We start from the raw sequence: 17,500 nt of genomic DNA on the forward strand, positions 1-17,500 counted from the left end.
AAATCTACAAGCAGTGACTTGTACCATCATGTAAGTGTAATGATTATCAAACTGGAATCAGGGCTCAGAGTATCAGCTTAACACAGAGAAAATTTGCTTGATGTGAGAGTATTAAAGCCATGCTATAATATATCCATACACTGTGACTAAATTTTATAGTTCATGAAGCATATTAGTATTACACTATATCCTGGTACATTCAAAAGGTGATTTCCATTTAGATGCTCATTTCTCATGAAGATAAATATGACATGAATCATAATTTCCCTGAAGTAAATATTACAAATAATAAAATACTCAGGCAAGCAAGTTGAGGAATGACAGTAATGTTTTCCATTTGTATGGTAAGTGGCGGACCTTGTGGCCTATCAAGTAACAAATTGAATGTTTAATCTTCCTCCATGCAGATTGAGGATGGAGTAGTGGCAGCGGACTCACGACAAATTGAGAGTTCTCTGGTGGCTCGTGGAGTGTCAGCTCTCTTGCCTTCGGAGGCCAATAGAGGGTGTCAGCAGAGCTTTGTCAAAATATATCACGAGCATGAAGTTGTAAAATTGCAATTTACAACAAAAAGACTTTGGGATAACGGGCAAATCTTAGGCATGCTAAATACATAGCAAATATTTAGAGAGGCTTTGTAAGCAATTTAAATATTGTTAGGGGGAGTTGCTTAGCATCTGGGGCGCATCCCAGAGGTAAAGAAAGAAATGTATCCTATCAAACGGTAAATAGTCTATTCCAAATGATAGAAACGTTCTCTGGCTACCCGTGGATAGAGTTAAACTAATTGGTGGAAGGCAGTTTAAAGCTGCGCCACAGGTTGGGCTGGCGGCTGCCCGCACCCGTCACGCCTCTCGGCATCACGGCACTGTCCGCGGGACGTCATCTTTGTGGATCTGTCCTCAGCCTTTGGATGCCCTGCAGGCCTCAGGAACGCTGGGGCAGTGGCAGCGGCTTCTGTGGGTCTCTGTGCGGTTGGAACACGGTGGGGTCGGTGCACACACAGCCCGTGTCGAGACCCCGCGGGCCACGGTGCAGGAGCGCTTGTACTGCACAGCCGGGGGACGCTCTTTTCGTTAAAGGTTCTGTTGTATATTAATTTTAAGTTGCAGCGTCTGTAGTACAAGATGATGCCACCAGCATTTTGATTAAGGGTTTTGTACATGGAAACATTTTCATTATGTGAGTTCCCAGAGACCTCCGATTGCTTGGCTGCCTGACCCGCAGCTGTGTGTGCACACATGTGAGGTGGGCTCGGGCAGGAAGGTGTGTGCCCTGTGCCGTGGTTTCTGGTACAGGAGCAGTTAATGAGGCTTTTGACTCTCGGGGAAGTCAAGACTTCGTAACCAAAAAGAGAAAAAGCACTTCACATGGATTTTCCTCATTTTGTCTTTGATTTCAGCAGTGTGGCAAGAGCACGTGGAGTCACTGAGTGACGGCAGAGTAAACCAGAGTGGCAGGGGCTGGCCTCTGCTCTCACTGAGTCGCTACAGTTGGCATTTTTCACACATGTGACGTAACCATGGGAAAAGAAGTTAAGAAATATGGCCTACTTTTATTATAATTATTTTTTAAGAAACAGGATATTCTGCAGTTAATTCATCCTGGTTGCTTTCCTTAATTCTTTTAACATCTGCCCAGGGTGAGGATGTGTGGTCATTAGAAAGTGAATGAAAGACGCGCCCAAAGTCTTCTGTTATTATATGAGTAAAGGAAAATGTTTGTAAAACCCACTGGGATGTGTTGCCGGCCATTTGGCTGCCAGGGGCCTGCAGAGGTCATGGGTGGTGGCTGGGAGTGTGTGGACAGAGCCCCTGGCTAGGAGGTCTGCTGGCAGAGAAGCCAGAGAGTAAGGTGGGATGACCCAGCTCAGAGGAAGGGTCTGTCCCAAGTTTGTTTGCAGGCGGGAGCTGAGCCCTGAAGGCCTGAGGGCATCTGCAGGCTCCCCATTGAAGCCCCGTGACAAGCCCTCTAGTGGAGACTCGTGGCACTGCGCTCCTCTCTGCCACCCGCACCAGTCCTGTCCCTTTAGGTCCCAGGGCGCAGGGCGGGTCCTGCCCATCAGGAGGGCAGAGAAGTGGCGGGGAGCAGGGGAGCAGGCGGCGTTCGAGGGCTTCCTCGTGGGCCCCAAGCATGGTGGTGGGAACACGCCGCGCTGCCCAGGGCCCAGGACTTGGCGAGAAGCAGAGGTGGCGCGCCTTGCCCTGTGCAGAGAGCAGAGAGGGGCTTTCTGACGAGTCTAAGCCGCCTTGTGAGGATGGGCGCTGGGTCTGTCAGATTATCCTCTTGGAAAGTTTCAGTTGAGCAGAGCGCGTGGAGGGGCGCTGTCTGCAGGGGACGTGGGGCACGTCCACCCACTTTCTCTGCTGTCACTGCCCTGCCCACCCTGTGCCATCTGTAGAGCCCTGAGAACTCTTTGCTTGCACTGGGGTTTTGATAGTTCTCTACCTTTCTTTTTTTTTTATTATTGCAGAATCATAAAATATTTTAATTTCAAGGTTAGCAATTTTCTCTTGCATACTTAATTTATAATTAGCTGGTTTATAAACCTGTTCTGCGAATATAATTTTGCTGTTGCCAAATGTTCTTCATGAATAATTAAGGGCAAATCCCTATTTATCAAATTATTAATATCCCTAATAGCCTTGTTTTCATAAACAACACACTGGAGTTGGCTTTAAGGAGCACGTCTCCAAGGGATCGGGTGCAGGTTCCCACCGCGGCCAGGGCCCACTCTGGGTGTCTGCACAGAGGGACGCTTGTGCTGTGTTGATGTCACGGCCCCCGGCCTTCTTTCCTCCACAAAAGCCCAGGTATCAGTAGCTGGACAAACACAATGGCCATTCACCAATGGGCCTGGCCTCCTCGGCCTTGCGAACAATGTTGTTATTTGTTCTAGCAATTCACCGGGAGCATTTTTGGAGGAAATGTAACCGATGAAACCATCCTTTCAGCCTTTAAAGATCTCTTTGGCATAATCCTACCCCCATTAGCAGTGTCCCCTGTTCGAAGTGAGGAAAGCAACTCTTTCGTGGGAGTTTGGCCAGACGGACCTAAGAAGCCACGGTCCCGGCCCTCAGGTCAGTGGACCCACCCGGGCCATGCAAGTAAGATTTGGGTCCAGAGATGGAGGAAGAGCTTCTATTCAGAAGGAGAGTGAAAAAACTCACGCTGGTCCCGCAGCCCCTCCTTGCTTCAGCTCCCCCAAATTTCCCGGAGGACAACAGAATTGGTTGGTCTTTGTGCTGGCCCCAGAATTCGGATCATCTCACCCACAGCAGGGGGGCAGCTCACACCTATCAGTAGTTGGGACGATGGAAACAGGCAGCAGAGCCACGGTGCTGATTCCCCGACTCATCTCACAGCAAACTTGTGGGGTGCATCGGCCAAGAGTGTCTGAGGGAGAGGTCCCCGTGCTTGCTGCCGGGCGCTTGAGGGACTGAGCGTCTTCCCGGGAGCGTGGGGGTGGCAGCCCCGGCCGGCCAGGTGAACCCATTTGTGTGTGCTTGTTACCAGTTGCTGGGCTTGCAGTCGTCACCCTGCAAGGAGACAAGGGCCGCGCGTCTCTCTCCTTGGGGCTGGCATGTGCGAGCCCACTCACCATGTGTGTGCGACTCCATGTGTGTGATTCATTCCAGAGCAGTTTTAGTCCTCATAAAATATTCATTTTGGTTGTGCAGGGCCCTGTAATTGCCATCTCTCACCCTGAATTATTTATACCTTGCGCAGACTGACAAAGCTTTGCCATGCGGCCCTAGATGAATCAGAAACACGGATCTTTGCTGCCAACAGCATTATAGTTTCACAAAATATGGCACCAGCGTCATTCTGGGCTGCCTCATCTCTAAATCCAGCTTTTCTTGATTTGACATTTTCTTTACTTTTCCATTGTCTTAGCCAGGCAGAAAGCTTGCCTCTTAACTCTGAGCACCAACCTTTCTTGCTTGTGTAGCCGCTGTGCTTCACAGGACTAATGTATCTTTATTGCCCTCACTTTTTTATGCTCAGTAACAAGACAGTGCTTGGGCTCACTTTAGAGCCATATATTATACATTAGCGATAAAATGATGCAAATAGTCCTGAATACTCTTCAAACAGATAGAGGGGATCAGCCTGGATCTAGCTGCTTGTCACAAAAACAGAAAATAAAAGGTGACGTGGGAAGTTGGGCTGAGACGCCCGCCCCCCCCCCCAGGTGTGGGCTGTGTGCAGGTCTGGGGCGGAGGTCCCAAGTGGGGCTGGACTTGTCTGGGCTTCTCCGTGGGCGGAGGAAGCTCTCAGGGCCCCCAGTCTCTGCATCCTAAAGGCACCCATTCACCATGCAGCCTCTCCCGGCCTGGGCTTCCCCGGACGTCTCTGCAGCCAGGTGCCGGCTGCCATTTCCCTGGGTTTCTGCACATGTGTGTGCTCTGTGTCTCATGCTGTCCACGCTGCGGGAGGTGGGCACTGAGAGTGAAGGACACGGGAGGTGTGGCCGAATATTTAGGAAAACCGCGCTCATGTGAATCAGGCACTGGGAGGAACAAGCCCAGCTCCTCTGCAGACCTTTCAAAACGATAGCAGGAAAGAAGCCCGAGTGGCTCTGAAGGTTGGGAGCATGCATTTCTGAGCGGAGACAATGACAACCTGCAACAATTCCAGGGAGAAAATTCCCTTGTGCCAGGGCTCTAGAAAAGCGACTCTGAGGAGTGTTCACGTGTGGAACTGCATGGTGCGGGGAGCCCAGCCAGGTTTGCCGGATTTGAACACCTTGGTCCTTTCCTGAGCCTCAGAAAGGGATTAATTTATGGCCCTTGGCTCATCAACAAAGGGAGGCGAAGAGAGCAGGCTTGGTGCTGTTTCACGTAATGGATGACCTGGACACACATTTCTCTTGTATTTGTTGACACGCAGGAGTAATGAAGTTAAAGCTTTGCACACATGTGCCCCCTCATTAAGCTGCATTACCTGCATTAAAACTAATAATTGCCACTCAGAGCTGTGCTCCCATTAATCATTTATAATGTTTTAATAAGTTTTTAATCAGGACCTAAAAGGGTAGCGAGGCTGGCACCGGCAGGACCGACACTGGAGTCCTGTGTGCGAGCTCTGGCTTGGTTTAAAATGGGATTTTTTTTATTTTATTAATAATTCAACCCACAAAGAAGATAGTTCTTAATTAAGCAGGCTGGTGTGGATGGGGAGGCGCAGAGCATCTGAGCCGGGAAAGATGAGCAATGTCTTTCCCACTTGGACGTGGGGCGGGGAAAGAAAAACCAAACCACAAAAAACGAATGTCCCGCTTGTTTTGAGAACGATCCCCGTAGCCAGCAGGAATCCCAGTGGCCAGGAGAGCGGCCCCGTTATCTTTAGGTCCCTGGAACCGCGCACACGTGTGGTGGGAGAGGCTGGAAACCTGCCGCCGGGAGGAGCACAGGCGCCGGCTTAATCGCCGCGCTGCGAGCCCCTGTGAGCGGCTCCCTCGGAGCTGGCAACAAGTCACGGGTGCATCTGATGGGAGCCAAGTGATGCTGGCATTTTTCTTAAGTAAGGAGCTTCGTGATCAGAGCTGGCAAATAGAGCAGTGTCCAGAGGGAGTGAGGAGGCTGTTTTAATGAGCCCGCAGCGAAAGACAAAATACAGACTGATTGACAGCGCGAATGATCTGCTGGGGAAATAATGTCAGGGCTGCATCGCCCATTAGAAATAGAGAAATAGGTAAAAGGGGGAGAAGGAAGATAGGCACTTGAAACAGGAGCCCTGGTGTAAATATAGTGCACTTCACATTTCTTTTGTGTTGTGCAGTTGACTTCTTTTAAACAGATAACCTTATCAAAACTATCACGGAGTATCAGGAGCAGTTACAGAAAATACTAACTAGAATCCTGACAGTGAACGGGCAGGGGAGCTGACAGAGTGTGGAGCTCTGGGATGCGTGTGCTTTTCCAGTGTCTACCTGGGTTTTACTTATCTGAGCGCATTAAAACCACCCGGAAAAGTTTAATGCAAGTCATACAAATTTCTCCAGAAGGAGGGCTCCGCAGGACCTGTTCTGGAAGTGGATGTGCAGGCGGCCCGCAAAGCTATTAAACCCCATCAGATCTCTTTGGCATCATTTTAATGAGAATCATTGCAAAAGTACAAGATCATGGTATCTATACGTGCCTCTTGACAGCCACTGCTGAAATTGTGATGAAAAGAAAAACCATTATAGCAGAAATTTAGCGATAAGGCTCTTTGGAGGGACGGTGGGGCCTAGTGTGGCTCCAGACTGTGAGGGGTTAATTTTCTAAACCTAATAATGTTCGATAGTGAGGTATTTGTCAGGAGATAAAGAAGTGATAGAATCTGGGAAGTGGGTCCCTGGGCGATTGTAGTACAAATATTGTTAATGCAGTGTGGTTACTCCAGCGAAGGGAAGTAAAATAGCTGTCGTCCACTGGAGACAGGCTGTGCTGCCGTGGTCCGCAACCCCCAGACAAAGGCCAGCAGGCGCTGAACTGCGAGTCAAGCCGCGGATATTTTCAAATCCTCATACATCTGCATTTCCATGCAGGGCGTCACGTGTGCCTGGCGACGGCGTCCACGGAGCATGGGGACCCACTGTGGGGAGCCAGGCAGCCCAGACCTCTCTGCCGGGGAGGAGGGCCCCTCACAAAGGACATGTGGGCACAGCTGTAAAATTCAATACTGTCACCCCCTGCCCCTTTCGTGATGACGTCATGCAGGCGCCACCACAAGTATATGAGACCCATAACTTGAAATGTACAAGAATTTAATAAGTCTGGTGTTAAAGCAATTTGTCATGGCATATTTGAAGAATAAATCAGACTAATGGACCAGATTTTTCCTCCCGTCTGGCATGAAAGAACGTGAGCCCCGTAATAGCTAATGGCAGGAGCGAGAGGGAAAGAGAGGCCTGACATTAAGACCCTCGCATTTTGGAAATCCGATACATATTGACCTGTGTACTATCTGGGTGCACAGATCTGATGTCAGCAGAATGTAGTCTTGTATGGGAACTGCTCATTACAGGTTTTGTGAAGGAAGCACATTGTGTGTGAGCGCCAGGACCCCATCGCCTAGCACTGCTCAGGAATCAATACCGCAGGACGGATGGCCGCACGAGCAGCACAGCTGCGGCCCCTGCTTTCAGGGACTTCCCAGTAATTAGCAGGGACTTCGAGAAAGCACTCCGCCGCTCACTTTCTTATCAGTCAGAGAAAAGTCTGTTAAAGGCTGTGTCTTTTAATTTGACTCTTTAACTATTTGCTTCCAAGAGTGCAGTCACCCAGTCAGGGCTGCAGCCACCGACACCCCAGAGGGCCGGCCCTTCCTGGGGTGCCTCCCTGCCCCCTCCGCACCCTGGTCTCCTTGGGGGTGGGGACTTTTGTGTTGTGATGGAATTACAATGAGATGCACACAACTCGAAATTAGCTATTTCAAAGGGAACATTCGGTGCCATGTAGTACATTTGTTTCCAAGGTTGTGCCGCTGCCACCACCATCTAGCTCCAAACGTCTTCGTCGCCCCCAAAGGAAGCCTGGAGCCCATGAGGCTGTCGCTCCCCACTCCCCCTGCCCCCAGCCTCTGCAGGCACCCACCGGTGGGCGGTCACTTTCACAACTGCGTTTTCTGGTTGGTTTTCTAGAAGTGCTCACTTTTTCTTGTCAAGGTTATTACCTATTAAAATAGTCTGCTTTGCTTTCTGGATTCAGTAGCTAAAAATGTGGGGGCTCGATCTGGAATGAGGTGTCTGCAGACCTCAGGGACCTGCAGAAGCTGTCAGCGCCATCGCATGCCAGTGCCTGGGGGCTTTGATTGACGACACTGAGGCTCATCCTTCACCACATTGGTTGCTGCTTATGAAGAGCCGTGCCTTAAAACGGACAAGGGCCTCCCCCTGCCATAAAAGATACCAACACTGTTCATTCTTGAGTCAGATTTCCCGTATTTCCCCTCACTGAGGGCAGAGGAGAAGGTCCTGTCTGCCAGGCCTGGCGGGCGGGGTCTGTGGGGAGCCTGGGCTGTTTCTCTGAGTGACACCTAACCTGTGCTGAGGTGGCCGAGGGATCCCGTTCGCGTCTTCCCCCGGCCATTCACGCTGTCACTCCCGTTTTCAAGCAGTGGCAAGACCAGGCAAGCCTGCAACAGTCTAAAAAGTTACAATTAAAGATCAAAAAACGATCCCCACATACAGGGCTCCAGAGAGGCTGAGGACACGTGCTTTCAGACACGTGCTAGCCACGTGCAAAAGGCAGGCCGCTAAAATGGCCCCAAAGTCCCCTCTTCTCCTCTGTCACCAGGGTGCCCACACCAAGCCCACCACATTTCTGAGGAGATAGTCCATTTCTCCTTTGACCAGAGGGAAAGAAATCATTAATACGTGGTGAGTGGCTTCAGCGAGGTGAAAAACAGCAGTGGCAGGGCGGGTGGGGGGGACGAGGAGCATTCACTTCTAACACTTGCCAGCAATGTCATGTGGGTAAGTTGCAGCTTTTGACAAAAGCAGGCAAGTTCTTTGCTGCTGCAGACAGGAGGGAGAGAGGAACGGTGTCAGAGGGAATGCGTCTTCTCAGCTTTTCTCTGACACACCAAATCCATTCCTTACGTAATTGATAACGGCCTTGGCCAATTATTTCACACATTACAATACACAGAGGCCCCCTTTCCGGGTTTTGCTGTAATTAGCTATGCTAATATCCCCTTCATTGGTCCTAATATTGCTCAACACCTTTTGCCATCCCGGAACCCACTGGAGCCCCGTGGCCTGTCAGGGCCGCTGATTATTGAGAAGGATCGTTCTAATCAGACATAATTGCAGCTAATTTTTCTCTCCTGCTCTGTGTTGCCAGCGCCTAATGCCACGGACTCCTTGATATTCCATTAAATTACAATTAAACAGCCTCCTTTGTTTCTGATTGTCCTGAACAACGCCACAAAGTTCTACAGCCGCTTACAGGAGAGCTGTTTGGTCCTAATTGCCTCCTCGCTCACAAAGGGCCAATTTACACAATACCCATGTAGAATTTAAACAGTTCATAACGTAATGGATATTACACAGGAGCCTAACACTACAATTAAAATGATTTTCATCAGATAGAGAAGCTCTGGTTAATCAGCTTCATAAAAGTAAATATAAATGAGCTAATTCATAGCTTAACCACACAGAAAGGGAGCCGACTTTGATATTGGTTGCTGAGGTGGGGGCACACCCAAGTGCGTGACACCGAGAGTGGGCGCCACGTAACACGGGCGAGCCTGTCATTTGTTTTGGGCCTTTTTTGGGCGTCGGGGTCTTCCGCTTATCCCGTCTGTTAGTGGGGAGTTGTTCCAGAGGATTCTGATGGAGGTGCCACCAGGACCACTCGTTTATGTTTGTGCAGTGGGTATAGCCCTGTTCGGAGCAGTGGAGTAACTGTTCCTGCGGAAAGGAGGGCGGGTCTGGAGATGTCTAGTGCAAACTCAAGGTATCAGTTGCTAGACCCGGCTGTCCAGTCCCTGCCCTCCCCAGTCAGGGGGTGGGGCAACCCTGCTGGAACCAGCTCTTCTCTCTGAACGCTCTGAAAGAGGAAACCTGACCTGAAACGTAGTGCGATCACACCTTTCCCCCTTGTAAGCACCAGCCAGGATCGCCCAGGATTCTGCACGTCCTTTCTGAGCAGAACATTACGGGGAGTTTGGACTGGAGTGCAGTGTGCCCTGAGCGACTGCCTGCCCCTCCTGCCTGGGAGAAACAAGTAAATAAAGGCCATATTTCAAGCTTGATTTACTCCGGTACCTACTGTGAAAGATGACGACTCTTTAGGGAAATAAAGATAGGGTCAGGGAATCAGTGTACATAATGGTCATTTTGATGATGGGCCAGCAGCCGCAACGGGAAACGCACTGTACACAATTAAGCATAATGTACTAATGACAGGTTGGGATTTTTATCGCCTCTGTGCATCGAGCAGCAAATCCATGTGCAGCGGTAATAACGAGTTTATTGGTGTTAAAGCAAAGATTTTCTGACAGAGGAAAGATTTTTGCTTTCATAACAAGAGTATTAAATCCTTTGTGTACCAGCCTCTGGAAGTGAGATATGTAAAGTGGTTGTCAGATAGTTCTTAGGAAAAAGCCAATTAAAGGGTAATTGAGTAAAGGATGAGAATTACCATTTGACTGCACATGTCCGGCCTTCCATCTCCTCACCGTCCCCCAACATCGTCACAGTGCAGGTCACCGAGCACTTGCTGGTTGGAAGCACACACGTGCTCCACACATGACCGCGTGCGGCGTCCACAGTCACTCATTGGCCAGACAGCGCCGGTCACCCTATCAGGGCTTCCTTGAATCCTTGAGTGAAATGTAACCAAAACGAGGGTAAACAGTAAGTGCAAGCCTCCTGCTTCTCCAGCGGAAGCTTCCTCTGTCTTCCCTGCAAATTTGCCTCACTTGGTTTGTGTGCTTGGGACCTGAGTGCTTCAGAGGGGTCTTGCCCTCCAGGGCCACACACTACACACCTTTCCCAAGTCCTTCTAGTGCTTGTGAGACACTGGGGAAGGAGCACATCCAAAATTAGTGTGTGTGTGTGCACATGTGTGCGTGCATGTGTGTGTATATGTGCATGTGTGTGGTGTGCACATGTGCAAATGTGTGCATGTATGCACACGTGCATGTGTGTGTGTACGTGGGTGCGTTTGCGTGCGAGTGTATACACGTGCACATGCACATGTGCATATGTGCACATAGAGATACGTGTGCACCTGTGCATGTACATGTTGCATGCGTGTGCATGTGTGTGCACACACGTGAGTGTGCATGCATGTGTGTGTGCATGTGTGTGCATGGACCTGCCCCAGAGCCGCCCCCTGAAAACACAAGGGTGTTTACAGGCCCCGTACCTAACTGGCACCCGATGATGGGTGAGACCCCGCTCGCTCTCCTGGAGACACGCATGGCAGTAGCCGGTTAGACTGCCCCCAGACCTGCCCTGCTCTCTCGGAGGTGGAAGGGGGACTGGCTCCCAAGAACTGGAGGAATTAGAGAGACCCCTCTGGAGGGGGAGATCTTTCCTGTCATGAAAGGAGCACTCAGGGACAGCCCCATGCAGACGAGCAGCTTCTCGGGCGGCGCCTGCTCAGATTAGCCGGGTGGTAATGTGTGGCATAATTGCACCGTGTGGCTGTCCCTGAAGTGAAAACCTAATTGCCTGACAGGACGATAACTTTGTGCGCCCTCACCTTGTTAGGCCCTTTCGGATGCAGCTCAGGGCAGAGTGGCCGCAGGTGCACCTCATTTACCTCTCCGCAGAGCACGCGGGTTTAATTGCACAGCGGTTGTTAGGAAAAATTGGTGGGTGGAATATCAAGTGACTTACTGTATGCTGATGGCAGATGGCGTTAAGAGGCACTGTGAGCTAAGTGTCTAGGTGAGGTGAGGTAACACGAGATGTAAATTCCGGCCTAAAACAGTGCGGCCGTGCCGTCTGTGGGAACGTTGAACGCAGTGGCCCATTCTCTTTGCGGTCCATCAGAGCTTCTTCGGCCCTGGCAATGCCGTCCAGGATGTGCTGGGTTGAGGCTTTTTAGTTTTGGGTGTGATTGTTGTCAACAAGGAAACTTGAACGTGAGGGTGAGTTCAAGGCAATCGTGTGGAACTTTCTAAAAAGTTAACGATCATCAAGTAGGACAGATGCTATTTGGAAAGGAAATAAAGAAGACCTTTGGGTGCAGCCTTGCTGGACGGGGTGCTCAGATGCCTGCAGGGAGCACATGTGTTGGCATAAGAGAAGCCACCATCCTCTGCCCATGGTGGGTGAGGCGGAGGGGTGCAAGGACAGAAGCCTTGCACCTAACATCCACAGTTGGTGTTACAGCCAGGCTCCCAGTGTCCGTATTCTAAACCAGAGTGTCCACACTTGTCACTGAGCGTGCAGCAATGGGGAGAATAACACGATGATGTTTTTGTCACAGCATCTCCACACTCTGTGAGGACCCCCGAATGTCCATGCCTCAAAATGCAAGGGCAAGGCTTGGCGGGAAATGATCACGCTCGTGCCTGGCCAGGATAGGCCTGCTTCTCTCCTGTCTGGCCGAGCAACGGTTGCATTGCCATGTCAAGGATCGTTGATTCTCTCCTGAAAAACACATGTAGCCCTTTCACAGAAGTCACTGTGGCCCCTAAAACAACACCTCCAAGTCCTTTCTTAAGAGTTGTACCTTTCAAAATCCATCTTTAAAAGTGTGTTTAGGTAGCAACGTCCTCTGGGGTTAGAGCTGCCAGGTAGCGTATAGCAGGTTTGGGTAAACTTGAATTTCCGATAAACAGTGAATAATTTTTCAGCATAGGTGTGTCTCATAGCATAATTATCCTAAAAAATTGTTTATCCGAAATTCCAGTTTAACTAGGCATCCTGTGTTTTCATTTGCTACAGCTGGCACACCCCACTGTGGGGCGGATGTTCCCTCAATGATTAATGGTCAGTCGTGCAAAGGTCTAGGCAAGAAATGGCCACTCCATGTCACAGTTCTTATTATAAAACTTGGACACCCATGATGTCCAGACAAACGTAAGTGGTTCTCTTCACACAGGGAGGTGTTCTGCACTGGCCGTTAGAACCAGGCTGCCAGCTCCCTGCATTTCCCGCCGTATTGCCCCCTACAGGGCAGCGAGCAGGCAGTCTCCACCACTCCCCATGCAAACGCGTCTTTCAAGTGTCTGTTGTCTGACAACCCTAACAAATATCCATTTCTTGTATTTTTGTAGATTCTTTCTAAAGTTTTTCCTCAAGTGCAATCAGAACTGTTTGAAGAATGCAGGCAACCCTCGAGATATGCGGAGATTCCAGGTACACGCTTCTCAAAGATGCAGGGACCGGGGTCTTGGCTTCTCAGATGAAATTTGCGTTTTCTGATGTTGCAGGATGTTCAGAAAACGATCTTTAGTTCTCAAGGGCTTGGGAGTAAACTGGAATTAGTTCGCTGGAGAACATCCTTAAATCAAATGCTTTAAAAATGAGCTGGCTTCCTTCATACCTCAGGTGCAGTGAGTCTAGCCATGCCCAGGAGGAAGCGATTTCACGGCCCTGGAAACACGGCCTGAGTGTTTGCCCCGACCACAAGGGGTGCTCTCACGGTGGGCTCCCTGGATATTTGGCACTCAGAGTACTCAGAGCTGTAGGTGTAGTAGGGTGCCTTCAGTCGCCATGATCAGTCTCACGGGGTGTTTCAAATGACTGTTTGAGAGTTTTCTCTGATAGCGTCCTCTGAACATTCGTCTCTAATTCAGCCTGTTTCCTCTGTGACACGTGGCTGACCATGCATGGCTGACTGGGGTTTGGAGCCCGTGCTGGAGACCTTTTTTTATGGATCAGTTGGTCGATTAATTTTTCCTGGGGGAGAGCCATAATGTAACCTGTGGGGTACAGTCAAGACCCCTTTGGAGGGACCTGCACCTGTTGGATGCAGGCAGGCCCTGCAAGAGCCAGGGCGTTTTCCAGCTCAGCTCCCCTGCCCTGGGCTGTCACGTGTTCTTACCCTTAATTCCATACCCCATTCCCAGACTGTTCCTGGACCTGAGTGGACTCGTTCGCCTCAGAGGATTTCGTCTCGAGGAAAGAGGTGGAGAGCTGCTTGGGTCCTGGATAAATTATGAGCGAGTTCATATTTTCCTTGCCTTTGTGAATGATTAGGAGGTTACTTCAGGGTGAAGGGTACTCTGCACACATGATGGATTGATTATTTTACTGGTTTTACTTGTAAAAATTTTCCGGGCTAGGTCACAAATCTGCTGCCGGTCCCTACCACGCAGAGAAGAACCGGGCAGCTAATGGGAATGATTGCTGGATTGGATGAGCTGGCCATCCAATTACTCAAGGTGTTTTTAGAAATTTAATGTATGTTTCAGTCTTTTAGTGAAACACATGACATTTGCCTGTACAGCCACCCAGCCAATCAGAGAAGGGTCTTTGGGCTTGCCTGAGTGCGGGCTGTAGCCGAAGACGGCGTCCCTCGCAGACAGTGGGGCCTGCTTCGTGCTGTCCTAAAGCATGAGACTTCCCAGGTGCTTGTGCACCCTTCTAAGCAGAGTGAAGGTCACACCATCCTCACCTATGGCCCAATGCAGCGCCAGTCACAAGTGGAGCCTGCAGCTCCTAGAAAGACTTCCTCTAGTCAGTCTCTTTAGCTGATCTCCCCACCTCTCAGAAGGTTTAACTGGACTTAACAGGAGGTCAGGGCTTACACAATATTTCCAACCGCTTTGACAATCTCAGCACCTTTCCGTAGGTGCACTGCAGGCTGGCCCAGGCCGAGAGACAAAACACAGCCTGTTTTCTCTTTGCTGAACTGCACTCTTTTCCCTTGGTGACTGACCTATATATAGACGACAGAGCAAAGACAGTGTCCTTTATTTTATTTTTACCTTTCTTGTTTCTTTAGCATACCCTGGTCTAGGGACTTGAAAAGGGTCAAGTCTGTGTCTCAGTGTTAGTTACGTGTCTTCGCATCACGCTCACGTGATAAGTTGGTGCAGTTCCTTCACCCCCCTGGGCCAGGACCAGGGTGCCCAGGTCAGCAGGGCCAAGGCTGCCAAGGCACTGGTGGCACCCAAGGGGTGTCAGAGCCGGTTCCCACCCAGGCACTGTAGATGGCCACCCAGTGGGCAGCAGTGAAGGACAGGGTGCTGCGATGTCTGAAGCTGGACCTGGGGACCTGATGGCACTGACGGTGTTTTGAGACTCGGGGGCCTGATGCGGAGACTCCAGCAGTCTTGGCGGTGCCCGCAGGGGAGAGAACCTTCAAGGAAACTGCCCCGAGGAGCCACTTTGGGGGTGCAGGGGGTAGTGCCCCTGCTTTACAGCCTTCCTCTGGGGCCTGAGAGGTTTCTCTTCTAATGAAAGATCAGTTACTAACACATGCATTCATATGTACGTGTGTAGCTTTGGCCCTTTTTTAACCCTTAAAAATACGATTTATTTATTTTTAATTTAATTTTTTTTACTAATAGACTTGTTTTGAGAGCACTTTTAGGTTTAAGGGACATTTCACAGAAAGTACCGAGACCCCCTGGCGCCCCTTCCTCACGGTTTCCCAATTAGTAATATCTTGAATTGCGTGGTGCGTTTGCTACGTCGGATGAACCAGTATCGATAAGCGGGTACTACTAACTCAGGTCCACTGTGGCTTTGGCGTTTCCTAGTCCTTTTACGCCGCGGAGGTGAACCCACAGGTTCCCTGCTCAACTCCAGCCACATGTGTCTCTATGGTGCCGGCCCTCCCGGCTCCCACACGTGGCAGAGAGCCAGGCTCCCTGAGCCCAAGCCCAGGTCGTGCCCCATGAGTGCGACTGCGAGACCCAGACTGAACCTGCGCCCGTCTTTGCAGCTACTCTTACAGTGATAACAAACCACATAGACCCACCTCTGTAAAAGAAAAACTGCAAGGCCGGGTGGTAATTTCCAGTTTCCCGAGTCCGTGGGTGGGTACCACTCTGGGATGCTTGTCACAGGTCACCTGGGAAGGTGTCTGGTGTCAGCAAGGCTGTCCCCCATGCATGACTTCCTTTTCCGCTTCTACTTGGAAGCAGCTGAGAGTAAGCATTTCTACCATCTCGTCCCTGGCCACCCTCCGAGACTGCCCCAAGACGGGACCTCTTGCTCCAGCAGAGAGGACAGTCCCTGGGCAGACCAAGGTTGTTGCCATCTTTGCAACTAACTTGAGAAAGGGATTGAAAGCACTTCCACTATTCCTCTTCATCTCGGCCTTTTCAGATGCAGAAAAGTTCATTACCAGACATTGGATGTAATTGTAAAATTGAACCCGGGATCAGCTGATGATAGAACGTGGGTAGTAGGAAGGCGTCTGATTTATGAAGACTTTTTTTGGCAACGGAATCCTCACAACTCTTCAAGGCAGGACAGTCTCAAGTGGACTCATTTTAATTAGATAAACTATCTAATCAATATGTACCAACAGATCAATCAAAACAGCAGCTTTAAAATGAGTGGCCAGAGGGGTGTTTCAGAAGCTCATGGCTAGAAGACTATTTCTCTGAATTGAATTCACTTGTTAGCATAATAGGAGATTAAACTGTAATTAGGGGAGCGGTTTTGAAGAGAAGCAATCTTGAGTCAAAACCGAACCAAACCAAAGCACCCACCCCCATTAGCCAGGAAAGCTGTGAACAGGCGTCCATCAGTCAGGCAGTGGAGCTGGGCCAGGAACGAGCGGTGTTTCAGATGGCATTGGTTACCTGCCGGCCTCGGTTTCACGTCCACTTCGTCTCCGCAGGTTGTTGTGTCGACCACCGTCAACGTGGACGGCCACGTGCTGGCCGTGTCCGACAACATGTTTGTGCACAACAACTCCAAACACGGGCGCCGGGCGCGCCGTCTAGACCCGTCAGAAGGTACGGCCCCTTCTTATCTGGAAAATGGTAGGCATATGTTACATGTCTTTTTTATTTGCAATACTTCTTTTTCTTTGAACCATCCTTTATGTTGATTCATGTCCAGTTACTCTCCCCAGACCCTCCTCGCCAGTCAGATCTCCCATGCCCGGCGGGCCTGGGTGACCCCCAGAGTGGCCTGGGACAGAGTCCTCTCTGGTCTCTCCCTTTATGGAGGCCCAGCTTTCCCCTCATCCCACCCCGGCCACAGCCTTCACTGTATTGGTTTGTTTGTTTCTAAGCTTTCTTTTGCTTAGAGCTTTTCTTGAAATTTTGATTTATTTGGTCTCATTTTGGCTGGTCCTCAGCCCCCACCCAGAAGTCCATTCCAAGGTACTTGGTGCACCTTTTAGTAGGTGGTTACATCCTGATCCCGTCAGCTCAGAGTGGACTCAAGGACCGTTTTCTGCCCCTGGAGGGATGGAGAGAGGGATAGAGGGAAGAAGGGAGGGAGGGAGGTCGGTCACGGTGGGCGCAGGGTGGAGGGTGAGAAAGGATGGCATGCTTTGTACGAAATGCTTCCAAGTGATGGACTTCTTGTTTTACTCGTTAAAAGAGAAGAGTTTTGGTAAGAGCGATCGGCAGAGAAAAGTGTTCTTGGACTTGGAATTCAGAAACACACAGACACCGAGGCCTTTACCAAGCCCCTCACTCGTGCCCTGCTGCCAGGTCCCCATAACACATCACTTTCCTTGAGAAGAAGATCCTTTTCCTCTAGAAAACATTTCATAATCATCATGAGAGTCTGACCAATAGGAATTGTTGGGAAAGTAATGTGAGGTGTTTTTTTTTTTTTTTTTTTTTTTAAGTGAATTGTAAACCAAGCAGCATGCTTAAATCCATTAGAGCAAGGAGCCCATTAAATGAAGCGATTTTAAGACACAGCCTCTATTCTGAGGTCTCGAATTCAGGAGCCATACTCAAAGTGTACAGACGTGTACACAGGAAAATGAAAAGCATCTGCACGTTATCAGAATGAAATACCATTCAGGCATAAAAACTGGAAGACAATTTATGAATCTGCTGTAGTCCACAAAAATAAACTAATTTGTTTTTCTACATTAATGACTAAGGTATAAGAGAACGCAAA

General features: G+C 49.9%; 1 protein-coding gene across 6 annotated transcripts in view; it reads left to right on the forward strand.

The window, feature by feature from the left end:
• The window catches only part of EBF3 (EBF transcription factor 3), a 118,415-nt gene that overhangs the window by 65,432 nt on the left and 35,483 nt on the right, over nt 1-17,500 (forward strand). For all 6 annotated transcript variants that reach the window (XM_081075401.1, XM_081075403.1, XM_081075402.1 and 3 more), the window contains exons 7-8: nt 12,730-12,811; nt 16,254-16,371. In XM_081075401.1, the coding sequence (XP_080931527.1) occupies nt 12,730-12,811; nt 16,254-16,371 (200 nt within the window). The remainder of the gene's footprint in view (nt 1-12,729; nt 12,812-16,253; nt 16,372-17,500) is intronic.

Source organism: Rhinolophus hipposideros, assembly GCF_964194185.1.
Source record: "Rhinolophus hipposideros genome assembly, chromosome: 15".
Taxonomy (NCBI): Eukaryota; Metazoa; Chordata; class Mammalia; order Chiroptera; family Rhinolophidae; genus Rhinolophus; species Rhinolophus hipposideros.